The sequence below is a fragment of the Leptinotarsa decemlineata genome, unplaced genomic scaffold, assembly GCF_025532065.1.
Source record: "Leptinotarsa decemlineata unplaced genomic scaffold, Ldec_3_MD MMD2_tig00000010_RagTag_RagTag, whole genome shotgun sequence".
NCBI classification, from domain to species: domain Eukaryota; kingdom Metazoa; phylum Arthropoda; class Insecta; order Coleoptera; family Chrysomelidae; genus Leptinotarsa; species Leptinotarsa decemlineata.
Genome location: NW_027412538.1, coordinates 7,155,270 through 7,173,800, shown reverse-complemented (window position 1 = coordinate 7,173,800; position 18,531 = coordinate 7,155,270). Strand labels below are relative to the sequence as shown.

Genomic DNA, 18,531 nt, shown 5'->3' with positions numbered 1-18,531 from the left:
TTCTTTATCGTTTCTGGAGTCGTCACCCCATTTGGTCGACCACTGCGATGCTCGTCTTGCAGCTCGTACGGCCTTTTTAAACTCTGCTACCCTAAATTTTACTGTTGTAAACGTAGAAACAAACTCACCCACAGTAAAATTCAGTTCAGTTTTCATATTGGTTGAGCTGAGACCTTTCAAATAAAAGTACTGTACCACACAACGATGACTAATTTTCTCCATTTTCAAAAATTCACCGAAAACGTTCGATATTGATGGCTGCCAAACAAATACTAAACAACGCAGCGTCGTCAAACTTGAAACATACGCTTTATAGATTGTGTACTTTCTAATACAGTGATATTTTTCAAACAACTACCGCCATCTCTGGGTCTGGCCCGGTACATTTTGGACCACCCAGGTAATCTTTTGCTCTAATATATCAATATACAAAGTTTAGGGAAATACCAAAAAAAAAAAGTATGAACATATTATGGGTCTCAGAGTAGAAACATTCATATAAATATCTATTAGCTGACAATTCTTAAATGTATCCTAAATGTCCTTGGCGATGTTGTTCATTATCAGTGAAATAGGCTGCTTTTGACGGATTGAATTTGCTATTACACTTCACTTTAGGTAAGTTTAGGTATTTGGTTTCTGTGCAACATTATGGACCTTTCTTCAGCATTGAAAATTCGTAATATCATAATATTAATTTCAGCTTATTTCAACATATTTCTGTCCATATCCCTTATTTTTTGTGTCCTGCAAAATCTCGCAATGTCTAGGATCGAATACTACTATGGACTTCAGATTAAGGTCTTTGGAAGGCTGTTCAATCACTAGTTTGTTACTTTTGCTTCACAAATGCTACATGTTATGTTTCAATCCAGAGAAGGTACGTCCCCCTCTTGTGTTGCATCAGGTTCTATGACCATTTCTACATTTAGGACACCCACATTATTTATCTATGGTGATCTCCACACAAGATTTTCCTCTAGAATATAGAACTGGATTTGTACAACACCCAAAAATAAATAGTGGTTGAACACTGACAAAAATATTTTATATGATCATTACGAGACAGGTTTATTTACATTTCTCTTACTGTTGAAACTTTTATAAACTTCTCTATGAATTTGGAGTTGATAATTTACCAGAAAAAGTAAAAATTTCAAATTAATCTCTGGAAAAAAGAATGGAATCACTTTCATCTTTTTTCAAGGTCATAACGAAGCCGGATATAAATAAAGTCAATGACATTTTCCCTTACGAACACGCCATCTATGGGATTAATAGAGAACTCAATCCTCGGCTCCCCAAGGAGCCGAACATTTTCATAAAAAATTATTATTTTGGGCATGAAATACTTGTATACTTTGTTTTTCCATATGAATATTTTGTCTGCATTCATTTGAATTATTTACATTGATCGAATAAATGAATGCTGCATCTCTGATTAACCATTGATATCTGTGTCAGTAATCTTCCAATGTGTATCTGAGAGATACATACCTATGTAATCGTTTTATAATATTCTCTAATAATTCATTTCCAATGAATATAGGCAAACTCACCATATCGGACATGTCTGAATATGGATTAATTTTACCTTTATATCAAAATTATAAATGAAAATAAGTATTCCTAATTATAAAATGATTGATAAAATAACTTTTGAAAACAATGAATATTTGACAATTACTGTTATCGGATGAACAACGCTTTCTTTTGTTTTTTTAGAACCAACCGTCAATCTGGGCTGCCTCCTAGCGGAAGATAAGTTCACTGAGAATGGTGTCTAAAGTATTATGTGAAGACTTTTATTATTTACGTTAATAAAAGGTAAAACGTTATGATATTATCTATTAACAATGTTTACATCGATCGAACTACCCAGAATCGTCGAGTAGAGGTTAGGAGTTCCTTTCTATTTTTGTTATCACACCTTTGTGAAGCTGATAACAATTTTCCAATATTTTCTAGTAAACATGCCAATAACAATTTTCATTCTGCTTTGAGAACAAAAAAAAACTATTTTTGTAGGTATGAATAATCTAACATCAAATTCTAAAATGGATGGTACTTGTATAATTTATTGAGATGTTTAAAATGTCATTAACTCTAGTGGTAACTTAGGTTGAAACAAACTAACTGGAGTGCTGGAAAAAAAATGAATCATAGAATACTCTTGACGTCTCCCTTTTCACATAAATAATATTTACAACATAGCTGTCATCAACATGTCAACAACATGTTTTGTAACTGTAGTTCCAAACACATTCCTCAAACTCATTCTACAGCCATGACATTTTTTTTTTCCGTTCTATTTGTACAGTTGTTTGCATAAGAGACAAGACGTTTGAAATTTCTCAGCTATGACAACTAAACTTGACTTATCAACTGAAATAAAATCATCGCATTTTAGTCGACAATGTGTCCCTCGTTTGTCAAAGTATTTTTATTCAGAGACTTGCCTCTTTACTGAGAACTTGTCAAACTTTTCAATTCTACTGGTAAAATGAATACATTGATTTTTATATCTAGCCAAGGGGTGTCTTTGAGAGTTTTACTCATTAAAATACTTGATTATGTATTTTTGTATTAGGAAGTCCAATCTGATTTTTTTCCAAATTTCAATGCAACCTGTACTGGGTATTCCATTATACTAGGAGAAGACGTTTAATGTTGTGAATATTCCCATCTGAATCATTATTAAACGTTACAATTCTAAGTATTCCACCTCTGATATGGTTTCATACTCAAGATTGGAAAGCTCATTACCCAAAAATCAAATATTTCTATGAATTTTGAATGATAATTTGAAATGAACAAAAACTATCCACCATGTAAATGCAAAACAACCCATGAATGAAATACATTGAATCAAACTTCAAATTAAAAAAAATTAACAGTATTGTATGAGAACATGGACTTGTGGTAGTTGAATTTTTTGAACTATCAGAAGGTAACATATCCCATGAGAGGATTCTGAAATTGTTTGTTCATCTATGACCAATGAAATGATGAGTTTACTGTTTGATTTCTTTCCATAATGCCTTGGCACTACTAGTTTGATACTTTGAACAAAACATTATCTGTCAAAAAGTTGTGTTTGTTATGTTTTTCTTAAACGATGACAATGCTCATTATCTATATTTTCATTTTTTTTTATATAACTTCATTTGGTAGTGAGTTTAATCGATTCAGTAACAGAAACTTTAATATCAAGAAACACCATGTTTCTTGGATATCTAACGTTCCAAGATCCAAGTTTAGTTTTGCTTGTTTCACACCCTTTGAGCTATGTGTAGTCCTAGTTTTAACACTTTGTAAAAGAGATAGATGAACTTGTTGTTGGCACGTTGTAAGTTGTTTAATTTTGAGGTATAGATATTACTCTCCAAAAAAATGCTCAATGTTACAAGTTTCACACAAATAACAAAGCACAATATTCTCGAGACCAATTTGGATTTACTGATTTCATGCAAAATGTCATGTTTAATCTTAAATGAGGGTGTATTTCATACAATGCAAATATCTTATTACAGAAAAAAATAATCTGATTTGGTTATTTTAAAAAAAAAAATCATCTAACATCGAACATGAAGAATATATGTTTTATTTCTTCAAACTGCAATATATTGGTTTTTGTTATATAAGCTCACTTCATTTACTAAAGTCCTAGATATCTGACGGTTTCTTATCCTAAGAAACTACTGCCTTTGAAATACTTCTTTCTATCAATTGAAAACAATCAAAAATATGTGATAATTTGTCTTCTGGGGTTCTCTCCAATACATTACTCGGAATTTGATTTAAATATATTTTCAATCAAACTTCAAGAAAACATTGCCTTTGCTTCACAAAAAAAGAAATAAGCTTTGTGTGACATTCACATTTCATTTATTATATTTATTTTGTATGTTTCTTTCAGAGGATAAGGGACCTGGGAACGATAAAAAAGACAATCCTGTGCTTTGTATTTTAATTGTAAAAATCTGTTGTTCTTGCAATAAATACCAAGGGTCCATTCTCAGTTGTTGACGTTATACGTTGTGAGATGTTTTACCGAATTGTTGTTTTATGTTGTAAGAGGGGTCGCAATCTGATCCTGAAATTATAGTACTTTTTCATTTCCAGTGTTGTTTTTTTTTTTTTCAAATGTCATCCTGATTTTTTCTTGACGGCTATATCCGTCTTTTCGAATATAGCATATTCAAATTGAACTTCAAGAACCTTTTTAACGTTTATGTAAGTATGATTTTTTAAAGTAAAAATGGTGAAAATTTATAAATTATAGCTTAATGCCCGAATCAAAAAACCACCTCTCCAATAGGAGTTGGTACAAACACCCTCAAAAGTTTTTGAGTTGTTTCCACCACCAGCAGCTGTTGTTTCCATATGAATGATAACCCTCAGAAGTCGACACTTCTGTGGACTAAGGATCAACAAGGTCTTATTTTCACATATATTACTTTTACACTTTTTCAATAAACTGATGTTTTTTAAGTTCATGCTTCATTCATTTCAGCAGTGTATACTAATCTTTAACAAATCATATCAAAAGTATTATGATTTAAATGATTGTTGAATATGCTATATTCACTTTGGTTTTCTACTCAAACTCAGATTAACACCCCTCATTACTGATTTTAAGGTTTTTATTGTTATTTGTATATTGTATTGACTTTATTGAGATTTTATGAATGATGTTGATTTGTTGATTGTGAATTTGATGTGATACACAGATGTTTTTTGATACAATCAATATGTTGATACATTTTTGAAAACTAGTCGCAGGTTATTTTAAGTTTCAATTGAGGATGGTATGTCCGTTTTGAAATCCATCCATTTCTGGAGCTTATACAATTTTTTATTGAAATTCTAGATGTCAATTACAGTAGAAATTCATGAACCTTTTGTGAAACTATGTACTTAATTTTTGAAGTGACTGTTTCTCTTATCTCTCTATCGAAAGGTACCTCATTCATTTTTTCAGTGTTTTAAATAGAAATTTAAACTTCTTTCTCCGAGTAGTATTATCTCTGTAGACGAAACATTTTTGTTTAATTATATAGATATGTGTATATTATTTGTTTTTTTTTATTTTTGTTCTAATGTGCCTCATACAGTTGAATAAATGTATTTGATAGGATATTAACTTTTTTCTGCTTTACGGATATATTACTCTTTGAATGACAAAAAATTCCCATAAAATAGCCATATTATGTAAATTGAAAGGTCAGAATGCTTATTAAATTTTATTTCAAAGTGACATCTAAAAAAGCCAACTATTTATGTGTTACTCAATCCCATTCGAGTCCTGTTTGTATTTGATAATTTTTTCTCGGTGATGGAATTCTACGGCTTGATCTTCAGAAGAAGTGTGAAATATGAATATGCAGAGTAGAGAACCTATAAAAAAGGGATCTTTTATTTTTGGAAAAGAAAGTTTTTGGCTTTCTACCACTCCATCTTGTTACAATAATACCAAAGATAATACCAACTGATTTGTCAATTTTTGAGTATATGAGTCTTGTGATTCTTAATTGGAAATGTCTCCTAATACCCCGTTAAATAATAACAATTAATATTTATACAGGGTGAACAAAAATTATTAATCGAATTCAGTTTGTTAATGATTTCACAACAAATGAAATATATCAGTGAATTGAGCGAAACTGAATAATGCTACAGTAAAATTAGATGTTCAAACTGCCATGCATCAGCCTTTTGATAATAAACGAATCTGCAGACACATTCTTCTTGCATATTGTAAATACATTCTGATTCGACTAATTTTGACTTGATTCGATTTCTCAAAACCAACCAGATTTTTAGGTGTTTTCGAGAAGAAGGTCAACCAATATTGGAATAAGGCAAAAGTACATGTTTTTTTTCCGTAAAGTAGAACTAGAACATCCACATTATTATGAGATAACCTGAAGTACATTTGGGTTTTATTGAAAAACAATGATATTGTGGCGTGGGGGAAACGTAATGAAACTTGGTTGAGTGAAGGTCACACAGTATCGAAATGTTTTCAAGATGGAACAATTGGCAGACACAGGGAAGGATTATCAACTGGTTCTACTACTTCTTCAGGAAAAGGGCGTTGCATATATGGAATCCTGATGGATTCGTTGAAGATGACCTTTCAACTTTTATATTAAGCGAAAAAAAAGTGTGAATTGAACCTCAGGGTTGACAATCATTGTCCAAACGAACACTTATGAAAGAACATTTGCGGCCATTACACGAAGGTATCAATAGGCAGACTCATAAAATCATGTGAATAGAGGAATAACTGGCCTATGCCAAGAAAAAATACCTATTCTGAATAGAAAATGAGTAGGAATAAAGAGAAGTTTCACATATCCTGTATAAGGATTTTTCATACTGCTAAGTGATACTTTTGATTGAGATTATAAAATTACAATAGGACTGCCAAAAATCACAACACCACTAACATGGCGACTAGATCAATGGTTTGCACCAAATGGTGCATTTATGTTAAGAAAAATGATTTCAAGAGAAAGGAAGCGCCATTAAGTTTTGTTGGCCAGATAAAAACCGGGAAACTGACCACTTATTGGGGGAATCCACAGAAATATCTTATTTCCGTGAAGCAATAATGCTATTTGAAATATATAAGGAAGGTTATCACTGTTTAACAGAAATACAGTAAACCCACTGTTTTACCGAGCTCAATCAATAACCAAATCAAAATTTAAAATAGTTGATAACCCATTCTAAACTTAGTTGGTTTTTGGGGAGCTTCTCGTGAAGTTGTAAGGGGATACAGACTTCTGGAGATGCTGATGTAACGGAAATCCGATAATGTTCTCAAGCAACTGTTGATTATTGAGGTAAGTACAGAAATAGTTATCGAGAGAGTGAACTAGCAATCGTTTCCAAGTTCTCAATTTCAAGCTTGATGTATTTTCATAAACACTTTGTATGGAATATACAGATTGAGTTTATTACAAGTTCCATATCTGAGTTCTAATAACCGCTCAGAAATCGAGGGTGTTCTCAACTAAAAACAGATGGAGATCTCAGAAAAATGGATGAAGATGATAACTGTTTGCCTTATATTTATCCTGCTTTCGCAGTTGTGGCTTCCGAGACTCTCTCAAAATATTTCAAACTTCACAATACTTCATAAAAGATACTTCATTAGAAAAAACAAAACCTCTCCATAGACTTGGTTTGTGCCATAGGCTAAAGGGTTTCAATATTACACAAAAACAAATATGGAATCAGTATTAAACTATTCGATTATTGAAAATATGAATTTATGTAATAACTGAGGACAAAATTAATCAAACTACAACAGTACTAATGAGCTTTTATGAGTACACCACTTGAAAAAATAAAAGTGGAGTTTGGTTGGTTCTGCTATGACACATATCTGACGAGACTGGAAATTGCCATGATGCATCCTAGGTGGCTCGGTGGCTCAGGAATTATTAACATAGCCTACCGAGAACGTGATGGAAATGACCAAAGTGGATGATGCCGTTGACACTGAACGGTGTTGACATTGTTTCAGTTTAATCTAGGCTCGCTCTAACTTTTGTTTGCATGTTTCCATACGTTGTCATATAGTCATTACATATTATGATTTCGAAAATGATGAAAAAAAATTACGTGGTATACTTACACCTAAGAAAGTAGACAAAGACATTATTCTTAATCCTGCCGCTTTCAATACTAGAGGTCTTTGTGAACGTAATAAAAGTAATGTGAGCGCTCTTCGTATATTTGGATTTTTTTCATACCACTTTGTTCCGTATATTGCTTCAGAAATGTCGGTACTCTAAAATCAAGGAACTCATCATATACAAGAACAACTTGAAGAAAACACTATGAAGAGGTGTGTGCCTAGTGAATTGTGAGAAATATTATCGTTTGTAACATTCATGAGAACTGTAAAAAAACTTATTTCGTCAGAACTAACAACAAAATTGTGAACTATTAAATTTCTCAAAAACTCAAATCGCTAACAACCAAGTACCTAGTTGATGCCAATAATAAAAATAAAGTTTTTTGCCCAGGTTTCTTTGAAAACAGTCCACATGAGTATCCTCTTTCAGACAGTGCAAGTGAGACGACTGGGTCTCAAAACAAATATAATGAAAAAATCCCCAATTTATACAATGTGTGATACCTTCAATTCTATTAGTCGTGTCCTAGATATATTCAGCTGCCAGATTAAACAAATGAAAAGACATTTCTCAGCTGACATTTCTGTTTTTAATTTTTTTTATATAGATTCACAAATTATATTATGTAAGTAAATATTTATAAATGCCACTGTTTTTCCCTATTCTGTTGTTGGGTTCATCCTGTAGAATAGTGTATGAAATAAATGAATGAATAAATAATCAAATAAATAAATATTTACATGCTAATATTTTAATATTTGCAGAAGCGGGTCTACCCCACACCATTTGAAAGCGGCCTTTTGAAAATCTCATCATAAAAATATATATTGAAACTTTTTGTTGTCTATAAGAATTAGGTGAGCCCAAAAATTACAACGAAAACTGTTAAGCTAGAACGCTTCGTTTCTGAAGACCAGAAAAGTTTATAAAAAATTAAAAATAAGTAAAATAAGTAAGTGGATAAGTAAAGTGGAATTAGTAAAATGTGGAATGTGAACTATTATGAGCACAAACAACGATTCCGTAGCAAATATGTTTGTTTCTGACATCAAACTGTAATAATTTATGTCGTTGGCAATATTGAACTGTTATATTGGCAACAATGTACGCTTCCTGTTTTTTTAAAACATAAAGTGTAGTCGACATCGAACAGCAAACAAGTGTGGTTGTTTTATTCCCATTTCCCTCTCTGCTCAACAAAATATAAATTGTTTATATATTACAAGATTATATTTAACATGTAATGTGTGTGTGCGCGCGCGCGCATGTTACAAGAGCGCGCGTATGTAAGTGTGCGTGGGAGATGCATGCATGTGATTGCGTGAGAGTAAGTGAAGGTGTGTATGCGCGCGCGCGCATTTTTGTGTGTGTATTAAGTGTGTGTGTGCGCGCGCGCGCGTGTGTGTGTGAGTATGCAAGCGCGCTTGTGCGAATTAATATGTGTTTGCGTGTGTGTGTTTCTGTATTTGTATCTACGTGTTTATTTGCGTGAATGTGTTTTTGAGTGTATGTGATTGCGCGCGCGCGCGTCTGCTTGTGTTTGCGTATGTATTTGCGTGGATGTGTTCATGCTTGCGTATGCGTTTGTATGTATTTGTGTATTCGTTTGTGTGCGATATACACAATATGGCGGTTATCAGGATTACTAATTTACTAAGTACATCAAACTTTATTCACTAATGATTAACTTTCCTTATGATTTTATTTCTATGGAATTTGTTGAGGTACTTCATCATGAAAGTTTTAAATTTATCTTTTTAAAGAATATACATTTTCATTTTTTGTACCCCCTTTGGACTGCTTGCACTTACTTTATCCATCAAAATCTGCCCGTAGAAGCACACTAAAAATAGCATCATCAGCCAACCTCCTAAATGCATGACAAACCTCAGGTTATTCCAAAAATTCGATTCCATGATTATTCCAAATCCTAATACACTTATTATGAAACTAGTCCAAGTTATGTGAATCAGCATCATACCCTCGAATGCGTTATTGGTCTTATCTGAAATCCTTGAATAAATGTTCAATAAGTTATAATTCTCTCGAGTCGAATTCTGTTTTCTTAAATTATTGAAGCGATCTGAAGAATTACAACTTACTCCAAAATAATAGTGTGATATTTGATACATAAGTTGACGTGATCTTTCAGCTTAGTCTCTTCAACTCTGGATATGTCTTCAATTATCTTTTTAAGATAATTAAGATTTGAAGCAATATGAGTCAATATTCCACAAACTAACATCGAGATAGTCATCACAAGAATAGTTCCTGAAAAAAGGATCTTGTAATACTTGACCATATATGTGTATTCTATTCATATATGGTTTTATCTATTATTATTATTAATTTAGCAGCGGCTGTCACCAGATGCAGATTTCTCCGCATCAAATTTTGAATATTGAGGCAGGTCCGAAAAAGCGGTAGAGTTCATGCCGAACGCACGAAGGCCGGTCTTTTGGAAACCTAACTACACCGTATACCTTTTTGAGATGGTTCCACTCCAGAACGATGCAGGAGACTAATACTCAAGGCTAAAGGCCTTTTAACTATCCTGAAATGGTGCGGGACTTACTCAAAAGTAGTGAGCCATTAAAAACAACAAGCTTCAGATTATGCTTATATTACAGCTCCTTTTTTTTTCGCGACCCTCTTCCGCAACTGACTTTCGCAACTCCCTTTCGCGACTCTCCCAAATTAAGTATCGATCGCAAAGGAATCTTTTCGCAACTGACTTTCCTAACTTCTCTATAGAAATTCACTTTTGCGACCTAATTTACGCAACTCTCTTCCGCAACTCTCTCAACTGACCGATCGCCACCGTGCCCATTAACCGACTCCCTAGTATCCTCAAGTCCGAAAAATTGTTCCTAATACTCCTCCCTTGTACCGTCCCCTGTATGGTCTGATCTTTGTTTAATATTCCCAAATTTTTCTACAAACCTTCCTACTCAAGACTTAAATCTTCTTTTCATTGAAGTCATTGTTCAGTTTTTATTTTAAATAAATTTTCGGACCCACCTATTCAGATATGGCCGAACTTCCTGTCCACGGAGCTGAAATGCAAACTCTTAGCTTGCATTTTTCGCGTTCCCAGTGTTATAACTCATCATCAGGATACGTTTGTTATGTCTACTTCGAAGGAAAGATAATATCCTCGTGATGCCGTCAAAGATCATCAACCATAAATTAAATTCAACGCTTACTCTGTTGGACAAATATCGAAAACCGAGTGACCGACCCCGATCTTTATGAATAAAATTATATTTTTCGTTAACTATCGCAATGGCAGTTATTACACTCTGTTGATATAATATCTCTACAGAATTACACATTGAATATGTCTATGAAAAATATAAAGAATCGAAATGAAGTATCCCTTGAATTTATATAAAGTAATCCTTCCTTTTATTTATCTTCTCCCTGTACTTGCCATTAGACATATGATCGATTGGTATAGGGGTTCATTTTTGAAAGGTAGTCATAAATAACCAAAATCTAATTATTCCAATGATGTGCCAACTTTTTGGATTCAATAAATAATTGAGAACAATTTATCAAAAATTAGACACTTGTTTTTACTTATTGACCGACATTTTAAAAACAGTTTGGAATGCTTCATAAACATGTACATATGTTGAAACTTCAACATTACAGAATTCAACTTTTATCTTCTCGATAGTTTTTGATATCACATGAAATATCTTCAAACAATACATGTCAAGTGAAAAACTAAGGACATAGGGGCCTCATTCGACAGAGTTTCGGGGCCTTCTATATTGGGAGGGATCAATTGGAGATGTTTTACAGAATGTTCATTTTATTAGTTATCATAAGACACCAACTGCACTCAGCATCACAAACACTTTACACATTGCTGTCTGTTTTCCCACATAATATTTGTGGTTTTGGATTTAGGGTACACCGATAGAGAGTGTGGTTCGGGAGGACCACGAAATATGTTAGTAGGAGAAAATAGATTGAAAGAGAATTTGCTCAAGTGTAATAGAGGGCATATTGAAAAATTCACTCCGAAAAGTAACTGCGTTCAATAAACATTTAAAGAGTCCAAATATCTATTGTGAGATTTTTACTGAATATTTCAACGAAATCGCAACACGTGCTTCACTAAATAAAATCGACGTGTGTAATACTTTTGTAAATCATCCCCTGAAAAAAATAACGCTGGTCGCTGCTGGTCATCGTAAATCGATTGTGACTCGCCCAAAATGGCGCTCAACTCAACTTGCGCTTCGCGATTGTTCTAGATGTCGCGTCGCTTCGAAAAACTTCTAGCGACTTCCCTATCGGCTTCGAGAGATTTCCATTACCATATATAAACACTATTGAAACGTAGAACCGTGGAAGTTTAGTTGAAAGTGCGGTACGAAGTGATCTAATGAGGCGATAGACATTTAAGTATTAGCCTGCAGATCAGTAGAAGTTTTGTGTAGCAGTGAAATGAAGTTCAATTGCATAGTGAAGACAATTACTGTCAAATCCACGAGGAAAACGTAACAATACTCTGTGTCACTTTTCTTAGGTGTCAATTTATTTTTTTGTCAGTTTTTGAAAACTTTCCATTTTACTAGTATATTGTGGACTTCTTACTGTAATTTTTTATTTTCGAGGTATCTTGTATTCCTTTTAATGTCAGTGTTATTTGTGACGTCTTCTTCAGTGATAATTTTTCTAGGTTTCCAAAATCAATTATCTGATCAATCAAGAGGATAATATTTTTAATGGCCTGCTCTAGATTATAGAAGTAACTTAATCTATTTGGACAAAAATAATACTTTTGATGCACTGTTTGGAACCTTTGGTGTAGTAATGAATATTACTGGCGTTTTATCCCAAACCGTTATTTTAACACCTCAATACGTGTTTCGATCACCAAGTGAACATCTTCAAGAGGAAGGTTCAACTGAAGATGATCACTTGGTGTTTGAAACACGTGTAGAGGTGTTGAAATAACGGTTTGGTATTGGGATAAAACTCCAGTAATATTCGGAAATGATACTATTCGATTTCTTAAATCACCTCACATTAATTGACAGAAAACTTACCTAAGATAGCTACTGCAACTTGTTCTAGAATAACCAGCTCGTAAAAAGGCGTTGTGTCGTATTTGAATGGAAGCACATACCTCACAATTACTTTACAGGGTATGCCCAATTTAATCATTTGTTGGGTTCTCTCTCCTCTGCATTCTTTGAAGGACATGAATGGAGAAGCTTCATATAGACCATTTCCGATGATTCCATAAAATAGGAATGTTTTGGTATAGAATTTAGCGGATTTTTCTGCTTTGTCTATCTCATCTTCGGGAAGATAATCTTCAAAAACCTTCAAGCTATCGATGAGACGTTTGATTTCTTCCTTTTTCAAAATAAAACATGTCGATACATAAATGACGCTTAGTAGGGCACTTCCACCTATAGCACTTTCTATGATGCTCGTGAAATGAGAATGTTCGTCTGCAACAAAACAGGGAATCACAAGCTCAAATGAACTGTCATGTTTGTTTCTGTTGTCATCCTAAAATTAACTAGAGAAATTTATTCTTATTGCAAATCTTTCAATATTTTGAATGTCTATTTGAACTATATTCGACGGTTTATGAATAAAACACATAATATGCCTCACGAAAAGCTACAATATCGTACAATGTTCACACGTTCAGAGATGAAATATGCAAATTAAAGGAAATTCAATTTTGACAATTCCAACAACGTATTTGAATATTTACGTCTAAACCTTTGTTTTCCTTTCAGAAAAGAGTAGCTGGAAAAAACTAAAGATATTTTTCCCATACAATTTCATTTCCTCTCAATTTTACTCAAATGTGAATATTTCGAATTATTTAAATTTGTGAGTGTTACACAAGTAATAATAACTGATCAAGTTAAATCTGATCCCCTGCAAACAAAAATTGGAGTAACGCAGGAATCAATTCAGCAGATTCAAGTCTTTGAAATATTTTTCAAACATAAAACATCTCAAAATAGTATATTACACTCTGGTTCATTCAATATTGTCTTATGGAATCATAGGATGGGGAGATGTGGGTGATTATCACCTCAAGAATTCAAATGTTATCCAAAAGTGGATACTGAAAATAATTTATGGGAAAAAAGCCACATACTCGAGTGACAACATATTCAAAGAGTCTCAAGTACTGGATGTTAGGCAGATTTTCTGTTTCAATATCTTAATTAATGTACGAAAACAAAACATTTTAACTGAATCTGTCGAGCACAAATATGATATGAGGAGGAGACAAAATAAACTACCCAGATCAAAAAAAACAATAGGTCAACGATGTGCAAACTATCTTGGACCTCGACTTCACAACATGGTACCTGAAACAATTGTATATTCTCCTACTTCATATAAAAATAAAATAAAACTTTGGATTACGCTCAGTGAAAGGAAACTCTTCCATGATGTGGTGAATCAAAACTTACAAAAATCTTGAACTTGAAAAACAATAGGCACTATCCCTATTGTGACTATGAAAATACACCCAACTATGACAACATACCCAACTATGAAAATACAACCTACTATGTCAACACCAAATGTGGTTCATATCTGAATAATATATACAAGTAACGTGACGTACACATCAATATAATCATAGGATCTGTACTATTAAATTAAATTTTTGTCTTGAAATTACAATAATATTATATTCAGGTAAATCAATCATTTTCAGTCTTAAAACTACAATAATATTATATTTAGGTTAATCTGTCACATACAAACAACGGTCTCACCACTGACGCTTCGTGATTTTGTATTCTCGTTTATTCGTTTTATTTGATGATTTTCATATTTGTATCGGATATCTGAATAAACTTATATCATTATTAATCATATTTGTAAATTTCCACATCGAATTATACAGTACCCTGATGATATTAATATTATAATATCAGATGCGTTTCCTTCAAAAAAATTTGAGAACTTAAAGTAATCCATATTTACATATTGATGGGAAATCTATCAAAAGTGTAGCAACAATAACTTTTTTAGTGATGAGTTTAGGCCATAAATTTAGCTGGGAGTCTCATATTACCCAGGCATTTTTAAAAATAAGTTCAAATTGTTTTATACTCGGAAATATTAGGGAAGCAGTATCTTGGAAAGTACTCAGGTTTTTGTACTATGGACTGGCTCAATCGACATTATAAGTACTATGATTTAATGTCTGCGGGGCTACCTCATACTTTCCTCATGCCTATGGGCAAGAAGTGCCTAGAGAAAAGTGATCAAAGTAATATATAATGTTGCACTAAGAATATAATGCAGAGAATTATTTAGAACATCAGAAATTATTACTCTACCCAGTTCATTTACTAGACAAACAGATAAACAGACAGTGATCAATTGGTTAAGGCTTTCGCGGCCGAGATTTTCAGTATTACTATTTTCATTCAAATTTGAAGGCCGTCGTAGTTTGGAACTCCATCTTAACGTTTCGCCAGCACGGGTGGCTGGCTTCTTCAGAGGTTTATTCATCTTGATGATTCACCGATGACTGTGGTGCATCTAATAAAGCTATCCGTTCTAGATGTACTTATCTAAAGGCGTGACACCTGACTAACACATAAAGTGTACCGAAAACCGATACATACGGACAGATATCTGCATGCACTTTCGAACTACCATCCAAGTCAAAAGCGGAGAATCATCAACACCCTGACGGAACGTGCCCGTAGAATATGTGAACCTGAACACCTACAAGAAGAATTGGAAGATCTTCGAGTGACTTTAAGATCGAATGAATACAGTGTAACCGAAATCAACAAGGCCATGAAACTAAAGACTTCCATAAGTCAAAATAGGGGGGAAACTCAAACGGTTGCACGTGCTTTTCTACCGTACATCCCTAGGGTTACAGATAGAATCGGAAAGGAAGCATAACATAAAAACAGTGTTCAAGCCCACCAGGCAAATACAGCCAAGCCTGAGATCTGTGAACGACAAAAGAGATACACTATCAGCTGCGGGGGTATATCGTATACCATGCCCCTGTGGACAAGTTAATATCGGTACCACTAAAAGATCCATGGGTACAAGGTTGAATGAACATCGGAGAAACTGTAGATTAGGTCAAATAGGCAAATTGGCAGAAGCGGAACACGCACTTGCCCTCGATCATGCATACCACAGTCGGCTTGTATGGGCGAAGCCATAGAAATCCATAAACATACGGAAAACTACAACAGAAAAGAGTAGGCGGTAACGCTTAACCGGATTTGGAATTCCATAAAAAGATGCTAAAGTGACAACAGCGCAATGCAATGTTAGGTCATTAACGGGTAATAACACTTCGACCAATAGCACCGCATCTGCAAGAGAGTCGGACTACCTGAGTCAACATAAATACAACCTACGAACTAGAAAACACCAGTTATCGGCAAATCATCAAGATGAATCAAACTCTGAAGAAACCAACCTCTCGTCTGGCGAAACGTCAGGATGCAGTTCCAAAATACAACGGATCTCAGTGTTACTATCTCCGAATGGAGATAGTAACACTGAGACAGTGATCAAATACATGGTGTAACTGAATAAGTGTAAAACATTTAAGGAGGTGATTCCTCATCGAAAAAAAGATAGGATCTTTCATATAAAGAAACTTCATTAGAGCATCCCTTGTTAAGATACAGCCCCTTAAAGGGGGTACATAAAATTTGTATAACAATTTTTTTCACAAGCACTGAAAAAGTTACAATATTGAAATTATACTGACGTTTTGTACTACCAAAAAGACACTTGGCCAGTAATTTATTTGGTTTACGTAATGCATATCAGTCATTTTCTCATTTGTGTATGCCATTTTAATAACAAGTGATTTATTAAAGTACCAAATTAAGAACTGAACAACAACACACAATTAGTATTAATTCAATTTCGAAAATTCACAAACTGACAGCGTCATACCAATTTAATTGTCACTATCGCTAATAGCGACCTACTAGATAGATTAGTTTCGTATTTTCGCATTTATGAAAATAGCAAATAATGTGATAGCAAGAAATTTTTTAGACGTAGCATATCCCCAACGATGGATAGGAAGAGGAGGCACTGAGCATTGGCTCCCGAGGTCACCGGACCTCAATACCGTCGATTTTTTCTTTTGGGGACACCTAAAATCACTAGTTTATGCTAGCCATTTCGAAAACGAGGAAATGTTGAGGGATCGCATCATAGCTTGCTGCGAAACGATAAGAAACACTCCGGGCATTTTTCAACGGGTGCGGAATTCTTTGATGAGGAGAGCAGAAGCTTGTATTACTGTTGGGGGTCGTCACTTTGAACAGTTGTTGTAATAGTTGTTTCGTTCAATTTTTATATGTTTATTTTCCTAATAAATAACATAGTAATTCTCCGAATTGTTTTTTTACAAACTCCGAAATGTAGCACTTTCTAATTGAATAATTGAACCTGACAAATTGTTTAAATTTGGATTGAAAAAGCAGTTCCATAATGCTCGGTTTAGAAGAAGTTTGTACGGGTATACTGCGTATAAAGTTTGATGAAAATAATTAAAATTGCAAGAAAAAGTTGTTTATTTTGACGAGATCCACCACTTAGTTTTTTTTTGTAATGTTCTCAGCAACTTCACTTAGCGCCTTAGGAGCTAAGTAATATGAATCGATATAGAAAATTGTAAATATCCCGAAAACGATCACCTCCAGGGTTGTTGACGAAGTGTACCTTTTTTACTTGGAAATTAGGTGGAAATTAGGATTTTTCATGAAAAGTACCAAAAGTGTACTGTCAAAAAAGTTAGGGCAATTTGAAATAAATATTGACAGCGTACGCAGCGCCCTCTAGATAATACATGAAAATTAATACGAAATTATGATTTCCCACGTCAAAAAAACCCCGGGTACCGAATTTCGTGCAAATAACTTATTTTTTGCAAGAGTTATTTTCAAAAAGCGAACAAAAAAATTAAATTTCAACACCCTGTATATCCGAAACGAAGCATTTTCGGACACAAGTTCATACAGGCTTTTTTTCTTAAAATTATCAGCTGAATATTTTAACGTATTTATGTTACACCCTGTATATCACGACAAAGCAGAATAAATATTTATTGAGATATGGAGCTACAGAAACACGGCATATTTTATGAACATGTATATATTTTTTTCGCTGAACTCACCATAAAATTGTAGAAGAAGATCAGTCATAATTGCTATGGTAGAACCTATGACAATTATTAAAGCATAGTACTGTCTTAGCAAAAACAGGAATCCTCTTTTTTCTGTCCACATATTGACTAACTCGAGAATTTTTATGGTGAACGCTAGATACGTACGCTTACTTTCGTACATGGCGACTTTTTGTAGCATTCGCGTTCTTGAAGGATGTATTGGCTATAAAACATTCATTGAAGACAAGTTGAGGATATTCAGCAAATTATAAGGTGCAGTGACATAAGTTATCGATACGATAAATTTAACATTTTCAAGAGTTTGTGTGGTATTATTTTGTTGAGACACGGTCGATATTTTTGAAGGTGGAGCAATATTTAAATAGAAACAAAAAAACAACAGAGAGGCATCCAGCATTAACTTTTCTCAAATAAAAGAAAGAATTGCTTTTAGTTAGATAGGTTAGTTTGATAGGTGAACAATAACGTGACTTATGTTTCCACGATGGATGCGTACGTTCGCGATTTTGAACAAACAGTAAAAACTGAAGCAAACATTTCACGAACTTTTCAAAGTCCTACCGACTGCGCTAGAAACCGAGAAGCCTTTAAAACATTTTTTTATTCAATACATAAAAATTATAGAAACGATGTTTAACAATACATGTTTAAAATCAGACTAACTGGATAAGGTCGTCCCCG

At 33.6% G+C, this 18,531-nt stretch overlaps 2 protein-coding genes across 11 annotated transcripts in view; one reads left to right on the top strand and one right to left on the bottom strand.

The window, feature by feature from the left end:
* enc (R3H domain containing protein encore) overlaps positions 1-5,072 on the top strand; it is a 97,921-nt gene extending 92,849 nt beyond the window's left edge. For 9 of the 10 annotated variants that reach the window (XR_012464576.1, XR_012464578.1, XR_012464577.1 and 6 more), the window contains 2 exons: positions 1,726-1,827; positions 3,920-5,072. Coding sequence is in view for 1 of the 10 variants with exons in the window: in XM_074171303.1 (XP_074027404.1) it covers positions 1,726-1,765 (40 nt within the window). In the remaining 9 variants the exon portion in view is untranslated. Of the gene's footprint in view, positions 1-1,725 lie in introns of all 10 variants that reach the window. The other variant, XM_074171303.1, reaches the window with a different exon arrangement.
* A 144-nt stretch (positions 5,073-5,216) lies between these two features.
* LOC111507348 (odorant receptor 82a) lies at positions 5,217-18,010 on the bottom strand. Its single transcript, XM_074171574.1, has 6 exons — positions 17,839-18,010; positions 12,722-13,132; positions 9,758-9,926; positions 9,467-9,668; positions 7,652-7,807; positions 5,217-5,400 (listed from the first exon to the last, which is right to left on the bottom strand). The coding sequence occupies exons 1-6, from the start codon at positions 18,008-18,010 to the stop codon at positions 5,347-5,349; spliced, it is 1,164 nt and encodes a 387-aa protein (XP_074027675.1). The 3' UTR covers positions 5,217-5,346.
* Between the last annotated feature and the right edge of the window lie 521 nt (positions 18,011-18,531).

Coding starts and splice junctions, on each gene's coding strand:
- LOC111507348 (XM_074171574.1), bottom strand. CDS start 18,010: ATGTACGAAAGTAAGCGTACGTATCTAGCGTTCACCATAAAAATTCTC. Junction 9,927..12,721: donor AGTTGCAGTAGCTATCTTAG/GTAAGTTTTCTG, acceptor TCCTTTTTTCAG/GAACTATTCTTGTGATGACT. Junction 5,401..7,651: donor CTTTGTCTACTTTCTTAGGT/GTAAGTATACCA, acceptor CCTTTTTTATAG/GTTCTCTACTCTGCATATTC.